This window comes from Octodon degus, unplaced genomic scaffold (assembly GCF_000260255.1).
Source record: "Octodon degus isolate 3935 unplaced genomic scaffold, OctDeg1.0 scaffold00033, whole genome shotgun sequence".
NCBI lineage: Eukaryota > Metazoa > Chordata > Mammalia > Rodentia > Octodontidae > Octodon > Octodon degus.
The window spans coordinates 2138824-2154131 of record NW_004524609.1 but is presented as its reverse complement, the minus strand read 5'-3'; the positions used below and the strand labels follow the sequence as shown (position 1 = coordinate 2154131).

The 15308-nt window shown below is 58.1% G+C and overlaps 2 protein-coding genes across 4 annotated transcripts in view; one reads left to right on the top strand and one right to left on the bottom strand.

Moving 5' to 3' along the window:
* March10 (membrane associated ring-CH-type finger 10) overlaps positions 1 to 6969 on the top strand; it is a 102213-nt gene extending 95244 nt beyond the window's left edge. For all 3 annotated transcript variants that reach the window (XM_023714178.1, XM_023714177.1, XM_023714176.1), the window contains exons 10-11: positions 3902 to 3977; positions 6892 to 6969. In XM_023714178.1, coding sequence (XP_023569946.1) covers positions 3902 to 3977; positions 6892 to 6947 — 132 coding nt within the window. In that variant the 3' untranslated portion in view covers positions 6948 to 6969. The remainder of the gene's footprint in view (positions 1 to 3901; positions 3978 to 6891) is intronic.
* A 6525-nt stretch (positions 6970 to 13494) lies between these two features.
* Positions 13495 to 15308, bottom strand: part of Mrc2 (mannose receptor C type 2) — a 55009-nt gene continuing 53195 nt past the window's right edge. The window contains exons 27-30 of the mRNA XM_023714008.1: positions 15090 to 15209; positions 14820 to 14999; positions 14436 to 14462; positions 13495 to 14361 (exon numbers count right to left, since the gene is read on the bottom strand). Of these exons, the coding sequence (XP_023569776.1) occupies positions 14138 to 14361; positions 14436 to 14462; positions 14820 to 14999; positions 15090 to 15209 (551 nt within the window). The 3' untranslated portion in view covers positions 13495 to 14137. The remainder of the gene's footprint in view (positions 14362 to 14435; positions 14463 to 14819; positions 15000 to 15089; positions 15210 to 15308) is intronic.

Below are 15308 nucleotides of genomic sequence, written 5' to 3'. Positions count from 1 at the left end.
CCCTCCCCTTCCCTCTCCTCCCCCCATCCCCTCCTGTTTCTCCTTCTTCAAATCCACAACTGGGGCATCTGGCAGCACCAGTCACTGGCGAGAGGCTGGAGTGGTCATTCCAGGCATTCCTTAACACTGCTGTGCACCACCAGACCTCAAGCTGTTGTAGCACCCCTATTTTTAAAAAAAATGTGGATTCAAAACCATCTGTCCTAAGAATTCTAGATTCAGTTCTTTTCCAGCTTAAATTTTCCCCTTTGGCACTGAGATCCCAATTAGGAAAAGGACTGGGTCTGCCAACGTATCTCCTCAAGAATCTCACTTTGCTTTGACCCAGGCCTGTCCTTCCTTAGCTCTTCCATAGTTTTAATGATGACATAAATTCCTCAGAGAGATACTTTTTTTAAAAAAAAAAAAAAGGAAAGTACAGGAAGCAGGATATGATCCTGTGCTAACATTTCTGTAACTTCGTTTTCCTGATTCCACGTCTTTCTAATGAACTTTTTATTGCACACTGAACTTCAGAGCACCCGGGGTTGACTGACGTAGGTTACAGACGGCCCCAGAGTCACAGCGCTAATGCAGGGACAGCAGAGCACACAGGGGAAGACAAGCAGCACAGCCCTGGATGCAGACCAGGCCCTCGAGCAGCGACGGCAAAGCTGCTAGGGCTTTCACGGCACAAGCATCCCACTGTGGCGCGCGTGCCACAGGCTCGCCCCTGCCCTAGTGCACTGACTGTAAGGAAACTTCTGGTGAAACTCTTTTAGAAAAGGAGTAAGTTACACGCGCAACTCGGGACCAGAGTAGAAAGCAGCAAGGGCCAAGGCGCCTCTCAGCACGCGCTCACATTTCATTTGAGAAACTTTTTTTCTTTTTGTATATTTTTACGGAAGGGTCTACAGGGTGTTTGGGGTCTTGCTACTAGATCGGACTTGTAGTGATCCGCCTGTTTGCAGCCTCCCAAGAGCTGGGATTACAGGCGTGTGTGCCACCACGCCCAGTCTCAACTGTCCGCTCAGCACGCCCTGGGGGCGAGGCCAGCACAGCAGGCCCAGGGATCAAACCTGGCCCTACGCAGGTGCTTTAATCCAGCAGGTGCTTTAATCCACCGAGCTGTTTGGCCCGCCCTCATCTGAGAAGCTCTAAAAATGGTTTCATCGCCTTAATCACCAAGCAATAGCTGATACAAACGGCCTGGCAGGAAGCAGCGGAGCGGAATGCAGCTGGATTTACCCCTCAGTGTCTTCCGACAGAAGCAGCAGGCTCTCCAAAGGTAACATTTAGCAAAAGAGAAGCGCTGCGCTGAAGACAGCCCTTGGCCCACCGCTTACCTAACAGAACTGCAGAGCCGGAGCCACTCGCACTGGCTTCCTGGCTGTGCCTCCTTAGGACACCCATGACAAGCGCCCGCTCCTCGGGCACCATCATTTCCTCACTTGGACGTGCACAGTGCTGCGCTAGGGGCTGAGACGAGCGGGGGGAAGTGACGCCTTGACGCTCTTTTCTTTGAGAAGTGCAGGACCACGTGGTGAACGATGCTTACACATGGGTGAAATCTAGAAACTACTAAGAAGTAGCTGCCAGGCAAGAGGACTCAGGTCCAGCCACTGCCTCGTGTCTGCCCCGGCTGGGGCATCTGATGACTCAGGCCTCCCGCGCCTGTCTTTCTTTCCTCACGCTGGGCACACGGGAGTCACAGCTGACAGCGGCCCAGGCCCGGCACTATGGGCCTCAGGAACACTGGGTGCTTTCAGACATGCCAGAGGAGGGCCAGTAAGGCAGGAGAGTGCACATACTTCTCTCAGGAAGCAAGTCTTAAATTATGTTTTGGAGAAGGTAAAAGTACAAATGTGTAGAAAGAACAGAATTTTAGGTAAGGCACACTCCTAAAGCCCGGGCGCTCTACCTATTCTGCACAGCCACTATACACCCAGCCCCAAACGAGCTTCTGGGAATGCAGAGATGATTACGACCCAACTTGCCTCCAAGCCTCAGAGCCAAGGAGAGGACACACTCGTACCCAAGAGTACCCCAACCCGTGCTGCACCGTGGCAGAGACCGTGGCAGAGGAGGGAACGGCCGGCAGGTAGAGGAAGCGAGGAACCGCCGATGCGGGCTCCCCCAGCCCCGCCTCCAGGACGGGCTCTGCAGCTCAGGGCTTAGGGACTCCAGCGGGTGCCTTGCTTTGAATCCATCAGGTTTCATTGGCCTTTCCTGTCAGGCCTCACTGAGAAGAGCCTGGTAGGTAGCAAAGCCACTTCCATTATCACTCCTCACAACTGATCCCCGAAGGGCGTGTTCAGACTGAATCTTGGAGACTAGTTGGACAGGGTGAGTAGGACGGAAAGGAAATCCACGCAGAGGGAAACGCAGTGGTGTACGAGTTGGTGGCTGAGGCAGGCAGGAAGCAAGCCGGGGGTACAGGCAAGTACCCCACCAGGAAGTGCCTGGGCGCGGCTCTGGAGGCTAAGGAAGAGTGTGTGGCCAGTGGTTGATGGGCTGCGAGATTTGGCAGTTGTGTAGCTGAAATGGCACGCAGCCTTTAGGGGCTCATGTGGGGGCCATGAAAGATGAGTGTGGAGAAGGGGAGGGATGAAGGGAGTGCTGCCGCTGTTCTCTGCACGTGCCTGTGGGAAGCGCTTCAGGTGCTGGGATGGAGGACTCCAAAGAACACAGTACCTCACCTGACCCCACAGGGCTCCTCTCTCAGTGCAACGGGGCACAGTCAGCCCCAGAGATGAAGCTGACTAGACTTTCCTTCCGCACCGTTTTTATTTCACAGCTACATAGGATGTCCCATTGTTTGGGTCCTGCCCTCCCAGGAGGAAACCCTCCATCCTGGGTTTCCTCCTAGCCTGGGTCCTGGCTCTATGTGATTACTGTGATGTCTCCTGAAGGCATTATAATTTGCCTTCTGCATCAGGTGTGCTGCTGATGACAGGCGCAGGTAGAATCTAGAAGCTTTCTAGAAATCCCTTTGGGTCCCTTCATTCCTTTGGCTGGACAGACCATGTCTAGAGCCACTCTCCACAAATTCAGTTGCTACTGAACCAAGAGCTCTTGCCTCAAGGGACCAAATCTACCCAAAATAATAAAAGTCCAGGTTTGATCCCCAGTTAGAAAAACTTCCTACTCACCCAGTTGGAGCTTCTCAGTATACTGTGAGGGTGGGCTACCCAGGCACCATCACCTAGCAGAGAATCTAGTGGCAGGGTAAAGTTGCCCCAGGAGCCCAGAGAAAGTGGAGGCAGGGGTTAACATCGTCCTGCTGTATAATTTACAGCGTAACGAGGACCTGCTACTTGAGACGAAATTCCATCCTCCCCTGCCTCCCTCTACAGGCACAAAAGTGGCCAAGGTACCAGGGCTGCCTCTCCACTGGCCAGGCTGTGGCCCAGTAACAGTGTCCGGCACCCCAGCCGGTGACAAAGCCCCTCTTCTTCGTGGGGAAGGGCACCAGCCCCTCTGCAGAGGAGCCCACGTCCTTGCTGCTTGGCACAACGGGCTCCCGCGGAGTACACAGTGCGGCTTATTGTAGCACAAAATGCCATAAAGTCAGAACAAAGAGAGCGCCCAGGGCCTTGACGGGTCTGCTGCTTCCTGCTGGGCAGAGAATACAACCGATTGTTTAAAAGCCAGGGGTGAGGCAAGTGGCCAAGTGCCCTGCGGCCTGGCCTGTAAGTGGGATGTGGACCATCGGAATTGGATTCTGCTACTCCGATCAATGGCTGCGAGGAAGCCCTGGCAAATGCCGGGTGTCCACACAGTCTTGCCCATCTCCCCAGCTCTCTGCCCCTTTAAGGTGATGTAAGGGGTTCCTAGAACATTCCTGAGACTGGGGAACTGTACATCTGTTCACTACTGCATTGGGAAAACTTTTCATTTCTCATTGTCTTCTTTGTCATAGTTGTCAAGAAATGATCCGCAACCCAGACCAGAAGAAAATGAAAGTAGGCTCGGGGGTCAGTCCTGCCTTTCTGAGGGTATGTGCTCAGTCACCTTTTCTGTTTACGGTGCTACCCCTAAACTGAGGGAGGAAGTCATGACCACTACCCAGAGGCGGAAATAACCCTACAAGGCGTGGGAAGCTGTAGCTACAGCCAACAGTCCAGAAGGCCAGTCCAAGCACGCTGGAAACAAGCAGATAAGAATTTTAATTCATCCTGAACGTGAGGGAAAAGATCACCAAAGGGGCAGAGAGCACCAGCAAGTGTAATATAGAGTGTTTTGTTCTCTATTCCTTTTTTCTTTTTCTCCAACCTCTTATGAGATTTTTCCCCCCTGCTTTTTTTCTTTTGCGGGGGTGGGTGGGGGTCCTGCTAGGATCCTGTCTGAGATTTTCCTCTCCACGCCCTGAAATGGACCGTTTGGTCGTTACCAAAAGAAACCACATTCACTGACAGGCAAGTCTCTGGATTGCATTCCCTCACCACGGGCCCAGGAGGGTCTGCTGGATTCCGAGGTCGCGCAAAGCAAACAGGTGTCGGGAGCAAGGCTCCCCAGAGGCGGCAGCACCGCTCTCTCCCAACGGAGCGTGCAGAGGTCTCCTCTCTCCCCAATTCACAGAAATGCCAGCTGGGGAAGAAAACGAGTTTAATTAATGCAGCAGCGCCCCAAGGCCGACTCGGGAGGAACTTCTCCATCCGCAGCGGAAAGAAACGCTGCGCGAACAGAGGGGCGCGTGACAGTTTGGGCCCTGAGCTTCCTGGGGAGAAATTTCACACCCAGGATCACCAGGAAAACTCACCCCGAGCAAGGACGCTGGGCCCCCCGGGCGGGCCGCGGCCTGGGCAAGGGGTGGAGCCTGGAGCGCCTCCTCCGGCCGGGGGCCTCGGGGCCGCTTCGGGGAGCCCCAAGAGGCTGCCAGGCGACGGGTGGGCAGCTCCCGGCCCCCGGGGCGCACGACTGCGACCCTAGGAGCCAGTTTATTTGTTATTCAGGGCACGCAGTCCCAGAGAGCCGGGCAGGCCGTGTCCAGGGAGCGGCGGGGAGCCGCTCCTCGTTCACAAAAGACCGCAACGGGGCGCGCCCAGCGCCTCCCGCCCTGCGAGGCCGGGGCTGCCCGGGCAGGGGGAGCTGCGAGGTGTGCAAAAGGCCTTTGTGCCGCCGAGCGCCCCGCCTCTCGAGCCCTGAGCTCGGCCGGGCGCGGGGCGCCAGGCAGCTGTCCGGGCGGAGAAGGCCAGGCAGGGTCCCCAGCCGCGCCCCGGAGGCGCCCTCGGCTTTTCCCGGCCCGGAACCCGCGGAGCGGGCGCGCCCGGGTAGGTTCGGCCAGGCAAGGGCGCCCCCCAGTGCCCGGCGCGTGCAGCTGCGCCCGCCGCTCGGCCGACCGAGGGTGACCCCACCCCCACTCCCACTCAAGGAGAGACCAGGTTCAGAGACCAGGAAAACCTCACCCCGAATCCGAGCGGGCCCTGAGGGCGACCCTGGAGGGCGCGGGGGCTGCACATCGTTCTGGAAAGAACGCCAAGCTCTAGGATTCACCGCAGCGCACCCTAGCGGTCCCAGCCTGTGTGCACGCAGCTAGCTCTCCCTGCACCCTGCCCTGCACCCCTGAGATGTTGTGGGCACCGCCTTGGGGAGGGACTGCCCGGAGGGCCGCCCTGGCCTATGACGGGCCTGCCGCCAGAGACTTCATCAAGCGGAGTGCCAAGGAAGCTCAAGGTAGAGCCAGAGGCATCAGGCCTACCCGGGCACAGTCTCTTCTGGCCTGGCATGACTCACCTGGCTGGCAGCAATAGGGGCTGCCCGTGCTGAGTCACAGCTGTGATCTGCTGCCCCAGCTCAGTCAGGTGAACAGGAAGGGAAAGCAAAGCCAGCAGGACGATCAGGCGCAAGTGGGGCCAGCTGCTGAGTTCTGTGGCGCGTGTGCCACTGCGCCCACTGGGCTTGCTTTGTCCCACCTAGGAATCAAATCCCCACTCAGTAAGTGGCCCCACCAGGTAAGGGAGCCTAGGGAGAGGCCCTGGGTGTGTGCCAACTCGCTGCATGGCTCTGGGACCCAGCTCCCCTGACAGCTGCTTCCCAGCTGGCACAGATGACTGTGACCAAGGCAAGAGCAAGCCCAGGGAAGGGAACAGTACCACCTGCCGGTATCCATGTGGCTGAGGACAGGAGCTGGGTAGCAGCAGGGGCAGACGTGAGGCCCCGCGCTGCCCCCACCCCCAGTGCTGCCAGCTTAGGGTGCTTGAGAGAACTGGAGCACCTTCTGGGGTTGGGGTTTTCTAGAAGCAAAGGTGGCACTGAGAGGGTCCAGCAGGGGCGGCTGGACGTGGCCTTCTGTCAGCCGTCAGGATAAGGAGGGCCCTTCATTCTACCTGTCCTCCTTGGCCTGTACTGCCACGCCAGTGCCTTGTTACCACCCTCCTAATACGTCCCTCCACGTCTAGCCACTGTCACTGGAAGGCACCTTAGAACCCTAGCCTAATCTCCCCTGCCCATCGCGTGAGAAAGTGGGAGCTGGCCAGGCTCGGCAGTACATGCCTATAATCCCAGGCTGAGGCAGGACGATCACTGGGAGTTCAAGGCCAGCACAGGCTAGTGAGACCCTGCCTGCAAAAAAGAAAGTGGGACTTATGCGGCGTGTTATGCCAAAGGGAAGCAGAGGCTCATTCAGCTGTCCAGCCTGTGAGCCTGTGAGCCACACAGCCACCAAGCTGTGGAATGTGGAGATTACCAACATGCATTCGTTTGTCCCATCCGGCTGGGGCCACACTGCGCCATCGGGAGGCTGCAGGCTTTTGTTCCCCACACTGTTCCAGGCACTGCAGGCACTTAGCCCTGTGTGTGGCTGGCCGCAGGGGCCAGGGTGGGAGCAGGAGCAGCTGCAGCGCCATGCTGAGGCCCCTGGAGGGCCTCAGTCTAGGTGGCTCTCGGGTCAGAGAGCTGCTTGCCTTCCAGATTCCGAGCTGGGAGACGGAACCGAGAGCAGCGTTTATCCCAGCCGCATCGTCTAGAGGGACGGCACAGCGCTCGGCAGAGCTCCTCCCTTCCCCTCTCTGTGCTGGAACCGAAGCCCAGTGCTCACAGTGTACACTTTGCACCCGCTCTGGGGCCTGGCTTGGCTTCCACGTGCAACAAGGGGGCTGTGCAGCTGGCTGCTGGCCTCCTCCTGCTGCCGGGGGCCTGCAAGCCCGGAAAGGTCCAGCAGCCTGGGGTCCCACCCTGGAGGGCACCGGTTGGGCCTCAGTTCACCCTGAGTGGAATGTAGCCACACGTTGAGTAAACTTTGTTCTCACACCTTGCTTCGTGCTTGTTTCCTGCACAAAGGCCGAGGGTCCAGAGCTGTAGAAGAGAGAAGCACAGCCTCACCTCCACTCATACTGGCTGCGCACCAATGGGGAGCTGCATCCTGGGCACCTGGGCTGAGGTAGACAGCACTCGCTCGGGCCCTGGCGGGTGTGTGGGCACAGTGTTTCTTTGATAATTGCATCCTGGGGTCCAAAGACTAAGTCAGGACTTGGGGTGAATAAAGGATGAAAGGATCAGTAGGAAAGTTGTGTAGTTGTGTGTGTGTGTGTGTGAGAGAGAGAGAGAGAGAGAGAGAGAGAGAGAGAGAATGTGTTGTGCCAAATGAAAGAAGCCAGACACTAAAAGCCACATGATCTATTATTCCATTTATATTCAATTTCTAGAAAATGCTAAGCACAGAGACAGAACGCAGACCATGGCCTTTGGGAGCTGGGAAGGGAGGGGACAGCGAGGGCAGATGGATGGCCGGGACTCCCAGAGCAGCGAAGGGCTGGAAGGCCCGTGGTGACACACAGCCGGAGGGATCTGCTCAGGCTCACCAAACACACATTCACAGTGTATGGATTTGAGGGTCCAACTGCAATGTGTGCCCCCATAAATTGCCTGGAAAGTGGAAGAAGACAATAAAAACAGAAGGCTTGGAATAAGGAGGAAGAGAGAAAAGCTTGGGGCACTCGGAGGACAGGCTCCTGCTGGGGACAGAGTGAATGCTGGTGCCAAGGGGACTTGGGCAGGCCAGCCATCGAGCGCAAACATCCTGCCCCACCCTCAGACATTTTGGGCCAGTTAAGCAAAATGATGCAACTACTCAGAATAAGCAGGTTCAGCCAGGTAGCCGAGGCCCGAGATCAAAGGCAAAATGAACAGGCATCTTGGCTGTTAGCCTACATGAGCCACTGAAGTGGAGAATATCTCTGTGGCCCACATACAATTCCGGACACCCAAATTCCCCAGCCCTGTGAGAAAGCAGGCCTTTGTTTTTTAGCTGAACCTCAAGTGTGGGTGCAGACTTGTTCGGAAATCACTATTGAGAAATATGTAAGAAGGGACACTTCATGTTTTAAAGTAAGTTTTATATTCAGGTTTTAACCCCATTACTCAGGAGGCTGAGGCAGGAAGATCACCAGAGCCTAGGAGGTCGAGGCCAGCTTAGGCCACACGGTGAGATTTCACCTCTATAAATATATAACAAATAAGTGAACTAGACATGGTGGCACATGCCTGCAGTCCCAGCACTCTGGGAGGCTGAGGCAGAAGGATCACAAGTGCAAATCCTGCTTGGCAAATTAGAATTTATCTCAATTTAAAAATAAACAATCCAGTGAAACTGAGGCAATTGAGGATGGCTAGACCGAGCTACCTTACATGTCCTGACAGCTCTAGTGACAGTCAGATGTGACAGTGTCTGAAGCAGTTGCCCAAGGTTGCCACACAGGATATCAGGGATTGTGCCCTACATTTGGGAATGCTGAAGAGAGCCAGATTGGCTGAGCTGCCAGGGGTTCGTCTGTCCCAGACGTCAACTCCACAGGGCCACGTGCCGAAAGAGCAGAGTCGCACTGATCCAAATACAGAGCTGGGAAGGGCATGCTTCCCTCCTGCATGGTGTAGTTGCCGCCAGAGTCCGTGGAAGTGGAGGCATAGGGTGGGTTGCGAGGTTTTCCCAAGCCTTTGGCTCTCCAGGCAGCTGGCACTTCGACCCTGCCATAGTCATCCTCCACAGCCTACATACCTGGCAGGCAGTAAGGACGTAGGAAAAGGCACGATTCCTATCACATGGAGTTCAGTCTTACCGGGACCACAGGAAGGGTCAAGGTATTACCAGCCTTGGCACCGGATGCCTGCTAGGTCATATTAACCCTACGTCGTCTGAGCACACACAGCCAGGGGTCTAAGTTGCTGTTGGCCAAGGCCTGGACCCCACTGCCAAGAAAAGGGTACTATCTCACCCAGCTCCAAAGTCAGGAGTGTGGAATAACCAGGGCCAAGGGGAACAGCAAAGGACATGGAGGAGAGGGCATCCGGTGGGGAGCCCAGGAGAGCTGGAGGCAGGGAGCACTCGAAGCATGGGGTGTGGGGTATGGGGTGCCGATATCTAGGACAGGGCCGACGGCGGAGCACCTGCAAGGGCTGCAGGGCCAGCTCAGGTGGATGAGGCCATACAGGCAGCAGAGAGTCTCCAAATGCCACCAGCCAGGTCAGCGGTGGAGTGGGGGGCTGAGCTGGCTGCTGGCGGGGTGCATTTTAAAATACCAGTGATAGGGCCAGGAAGATATCTCAGTGTCATAAGCACTTGCCTGGCAAGCACAAGGTCCCAAGTTCAATCTTTGGTACTGCAAAAAAACAGCAACAAAAAATACCAGCGATAGTGTAAGTGTGTGGTGCGGTGACTGAGACCCCCAGCTTTCTGCATCTTGTACCCTGGAGCTCTGCCCCAATCCAGCACCTCATATCTCTCTCCACTGATGCCTGGGTGGGACAGAGCCTACAGGAACAAAAGGACGGAGGTCACTGTTAGGCCTTAAGGCTCAAAGCAGGCTTCTGACACTTTCAGTGAGCTGACTGATGGGTGGAGACACATTCTGGCAGTCTCTGACAATGACAAGCTCCCCGAGGCCTTTCCTCCCCGCCAGCACGTGTGTGCAGGAGCGCTTTGCCACCACGCACTCTCCCAGCCCCTAGCATTTGCTCTTTTGAGAAAGGATCTCACTCAGTTGTGGGGGTGGGGGTGGGGGCCTTGAACTTGCCATCCTCTTGTCCTGTGTGTCCCTGATTTCATTATACACAGATTCAGCTGGTTTCTGATGGAAAATAAATATATTTTAAAAAGAAAAAAATATGACAACTAATCACATAGCCCTACATTGTATCAGATACTACAAGTACCCTGGAGATGAGTATAGAGGAGGGTGATGTGAGCTCTATGCAAATGCAAAGCTATTTTGCATAAGGGGCTCTGGGCACCCTCAGGTTTGGGTCTCTGTAGGGCTCCTTGAGCAAACCCCCCTGGGACCCTGAGGGGTGGTGGTACTTAATAAATATGTTTTATCATTACCGTGTAGAAAGACTGTGTCCAAGACAGCATCCTGAGTCTCTGCCACCCTAGTGCAAGGAAGGCGCCCCCACACCTCCCCAGACCCTGGGGTACAGATCTCCGCAAAGCCAGCAGAGCCCCACTGCGCTGGAGCCAGGCGCTTCCTCCGTGGACCTGGACACCCCACAAGGCCTCAGGCAGACACGTCTGTGAACAGAGGCAAAAACACTGGCTGGCCTGGGAAACCCTCGCAGACTGGCATTTTCCTGCAGAGGCTGAAAACCCAGTTCTGCCGCCATCTGAGATAAGAAGGTGGGTGGTGCTCTGACCCTGAACGAGTGGCCGGCCTGCCTGCCGAGGCCGGCTGCCTCCCCTCCTCTCCCTCAGCCCGCTGTGGGGAGGTGTGGCATCGCCCTTGCATTCTGAGTCAGTAGAGGGTGGATTCAGCCCCTCAGGTGGTGCCGTTTCTGGCTGCAGGGAAGACGGCTCAAGGGCTCTTGGTAGCTGCTAGGATAAAGCAAGTCAGACCTGGCCCAACATCTGGCACTCTGCTCACGCTGGCTCGCCGCACCACCCTGCTGACTTCCCCTTCCCTGCCCTCCGCCTCTGGAGCCCACCTCCAGGAAGCCATTCTTCCCTGTGCCTGCCGCACACTCGAGCCCTGGGCTCCAAGCAGCTTGGCCTGGCTCCGAAAGCACCATTCCAAGAAAGCCACGTGGTGTGGCTGGCTGCCTGCTCACCCCTGTGGCTTCACAGAGCTGCCCACTGGGCCAGGCCAGTTCTGCCAGGACACCTGGGAGGAAGCCATGGCTCACATGACAGAGACTAGGGCAATGGGGTAATCGGGAGAGGTGCCCGTTTTCCCATTCATTCACAGATTATTGAGCAGTTACTGGACGTCCAGGTGGCCAGAGCTGAGCAGGTTTCAGCCTGTAAGTGAGGGCTGGCTCGGAGCCTGGCAGACAGTGTCCTTTGCCCAGGCCCACTGGGCCGGGCCTCAGGGCATCTGCCACAGGCAGAGCCTGGCTCATAGAGGTGGCACTTCACATTTCCTGAATTGAAAGTCGCACAAGCTCTTGCACACATTCCAGCAGGATCAGGTCTCTTGGACCCAGAGGGCGCGTGACTGGGCCGTGCCTTCCTCCCGCCCCGTCAGGGTTCCAGGAGTATCCCCAGCCCCCATCAGTGGTGGGGGGCTCCAGCAAAGAGCTTAGGACAAGCTCCCTGGGGACCCTTTGCGCCTTGAAGCCCTGGGGAATTCTTCCAGGTGGATGCAGGACCTGCCAAGCCTCTAGCCACCAAGGTAAGCAGAATGAACAGCGCTGACGGACCTTGTGCTGGCTCCAGGCCAAACTGGACACCTGGGTCCTCATTCTCCCCACTGCTCCTCCAGCTCCTCAGCAGCCATGACCCTGCCTTCAGCCCTGTTGCCTTCTCTCCCAGGAAAAGGGACCCTGGGAATCCAGAGGGTTCCCAGCACCCTGTCAAATGATCCTCAATTCACGGCCAGTGACAGAACACTTGACTCGGGAAGGGAGTGATCTCTTGAGGTGAAGTGGATTAATCATTAAGGACCTCCCCTGTTTGGGATTCCTTTCTCTAGGCTGGAGCCCCTCCACAGTGCCTGCTGCCCTGGAGCCCTTAGCTCCCAAATGCAGCTCCCGGGCCCTCCCTAGGTCGTCTTGGGCACTTGTCCCCCACGGTACTGGGAAGGTCTCCCCACCAACACATCTGACCCGAGCAAGTGCATCTGAAATCCTTTCAGGCAGACCTGGCGCTCCTATTTGTTGGTGTTTTCATAAAGGCATACTGGAACGAGGCACAGGAAACCACCCGCCTGGAGGGTGGGTACTGGGTGGGACTGGAAGCGGGAGGGAGACTGCTCAATGGGTGTCTTTGTGGATCTTTTTATGTCCTTCAGCGTTTAAACTACATGATGACTGTCTACTCAGAAAAGTAGAAATTTAAAGTCATGAACAGGGTAACACACACATGGAGCACACACGCACACTCCATGCATCCAACACTGCAGCAGTCCTGAGCCAAAGAAATCACCACCTTCCGGTGCCTGAATGACCTCAAGAGCTTCCTCACTTCCTGCCTTCACTCTGCCATTTCCTACCCATTGTGTTTCGTTCTTCCTAGTCAGGAGGATCTCAGTAAAAGGTCAGCTGGATTAGCTACTCCCCACCTCCCACTACAGGAACCATGCACTCCCTGAGCCGCTGCCCTCCAGCCGGAGGACCCAGCTTCCCCTTTCCCTGGTCCCCTGCACCGCTCACCCCCTCCTCCAGGCTCAGTCTTCCTCCCTTGGTGCTCCCTCTGCTGGAGTCTGAGTTCTACCTCCAGCTCAGACACCACTGAATTGAAGGGGCAGACTGAAACGGCCTCGGGGTAGCTCCAGAGCCCAACGTCCCCAAGGACAGCGAGGAACTTTCTAGCAGCTAGGTTTGCAAGTATGATGCCTGCCTTGCTAGGACAGTAGGATGATGCCCCATCCAGAGTGGCCTGGACACCTCCAAGGCTCCCAGAAGTAATACTCACTACGTCCCCTCGAAAGCCCTGCTCACCCTAAGAACCCTTCCAAGCACGACGGGAGTTGCATCTTGTGTGTGGTTCCTGCTCACGCAGTGGAACCACAGCGAAGCTGCTCAGCCTCGCACTTCCGGGCTCTGGTTCTCCCCCACGTACAAGTCCCCAGAACAGGGGGAGCAGGCCCAGAGAGGTGAGCGAGGTTGGTGTCCCCTGGGGCTCAGGGACGCCCTGAGGGACGGAGGCACATGGAAGGCTGCACGACATCCATCCCTCAAGGGTGTGAAGAGCCTGGCTGGGCACAGGACCAGACAAGAGCCTTTCTCTCTCAAGCCTCTGGAAGGTGTTTTATTTGTTTGACTTTCTTTCTTTTCTTTCTTTCTTTTTTTTTTTTTTTAACAATAATGACACATTTTTTAAAATCGAGAACTACAAAAAGGGACCTTGTCTTCGGGTTCATGTTCACATTGGCCACGTGTTGGCCCAGGGTTGATCATGCACAGGGCTGGTATCTCTGGAACGGGAAGGCGCGGTCGCTCTGGTCCCAGCAGAGGGCGGCACTGGGCACCGCCGTGGGCTCCTGCTTCTTCCAGTCCCTAGAACCCTGGCAATCCCTCCCCACTCTAAACCAGAACCAGGAGCTGGAGACCGTTAGGTAACTTATTTTGGTCCCCATAGGGGACTCTCAGGGACAGAGCCCTCCCCCGACCAGCAGGAGATGACACCCGACCCAGCCCAGCTCCCCCTTGGGAGGATGGGGTGTCTCTCCCAGCCCCATCTCCAGCTCAGCAGATACCAGACCAACGCCCTGGTTCTCGGGCCTAACACATCCAGGCGCGCACTGCCACACCCTGGGCCACTCCAGCGGGCGCAGAGCGAGAGTGCCCGGCCCACCAGCTGACACCCACCAGGGGAAGAGGCCTCCCCCCAGGGTCCCCACCTCAGGGCAAGGGCCGAGTGTGATCAGGGCGGGGCACGGGGAGGGGACAAGAGCCTAGGTGGCTAGGTGGGAACAAAGAAGAGGGGCTGCCCGAGTGGACGGGGTTGCAGCAGCAGGACGGGGGCGCAGGCCTGGACAGTAGGTTGGGGCTGCAGGGTCTCAGGCGCCTCCTGTTCACACTCCCATCCCCTCTGGTTACGCGGGGGGCACAGCCTGGGTGAGACCTCCGGCCCCCAGGGAGGGAAACACCACGCTGCGTTGCGCCCAGCCGCTGTGGGAGGGGGAACCCCCAAGCGCAGGCCACGCCCCAGCCTCCAAAGCGACCCTGGGGCTCCCCTCTGCAGGCTGGCGGAGGCCAGCTGCCGCGGGCCCCAACCATGCCCGCCGCTCTAGTCCTGCTGCTCGTTCATTTCCATGTCAGACACGAGAATGTTCTTCTCAGTAGCCTCGCCGGGCCCGGAGCTGCCGCGGCTGTAGCGGGCACCCTCAAAGGCCCCGCGCTCCGCACTCTGTCGCCGCCGATAGAGGACTAGGGCTGCGCTGATCAGGGCCAGGAGCAGCAGCACCGCCATCAGCACCACCACCAGGGCCGCCGGGTTCTCTGGGAGCGCCGCTGCGGGGGCGGGAGGGGGCGTGAGCCTCGCCTCGGGCCCCAAGTGCAGGCCCGCCCGGGCGCCACCCACTCACCTGCCGGGGAGAAGCCGCGCTCCTCCGCTGCGCCAGGAGGGAGGCCAGTTAGCGCGCTCCGAGGACAGCACGGCCGCCAGCCCCCGTGCCTGCTCCCCAGCACGGGCACTCCCACCTCCCCGCGCCTCACCATGACTCTGGGGAGCAGGTGCTGTTATGTCCACTTCCCTATGAGGAACCCGAGCCGCAGAACTCAAGGACTTCCCCGGGCCACAGAGGGGTCAGTGCCCCGGACCTCTGCAGGTGGCCGGGGCTCACGGCCGACTTAGAAGCCGAGTCCCACATCCCGGGCCCAGCGGGGCCCGCGGATTCAAGGGCTGCCCCCCCACCCCAGCCCCACGCCGCGCTCCCACCCCCGAGGAGGGGCGCGTGGGCGTGGCTCACCGCGGGGCAGCTTGCACACCACGCCCATGGTGACGTTGGCGCAGGCGCCTGGGCGCCACAGGCCGCTGCCGCTCTGGATCCAGTAGCAGCTGTTGCGGCTCAGCACGCTGGGGCCCGGGCCCGGGGGGCCCCAGTTGGAGTAGTTCACTGCGGTGTTGTCGGGCCAGACGAGTGCGCCCGCTGTGGGAACACGGGGCAGATGGGCAGGCGGCGCGGGGCTCCGGGCCCAGCCTTCCTGCCCTGGGGGCGCGCCCTGTGGCAGGCACCCACCTTGTGCGCTGAAGCTCATGCCCAGCCAGGCACCCCCGCTCTGGCCCTCAGCGCCCTGCAGGTGCTCCCAGACGAACACGTTCTCCGCCTCATCCCGGATGGACAGGACCGCGCCGCCCGCTGGGCACAGAGAGGCCGTGTCGGGGTGCACAGGTGTCCCCAGGGCGGCAGAGCCCCCTAGCGTGATGCCTGTCGTGCCCTCTGGTTGCCCGTGCACGG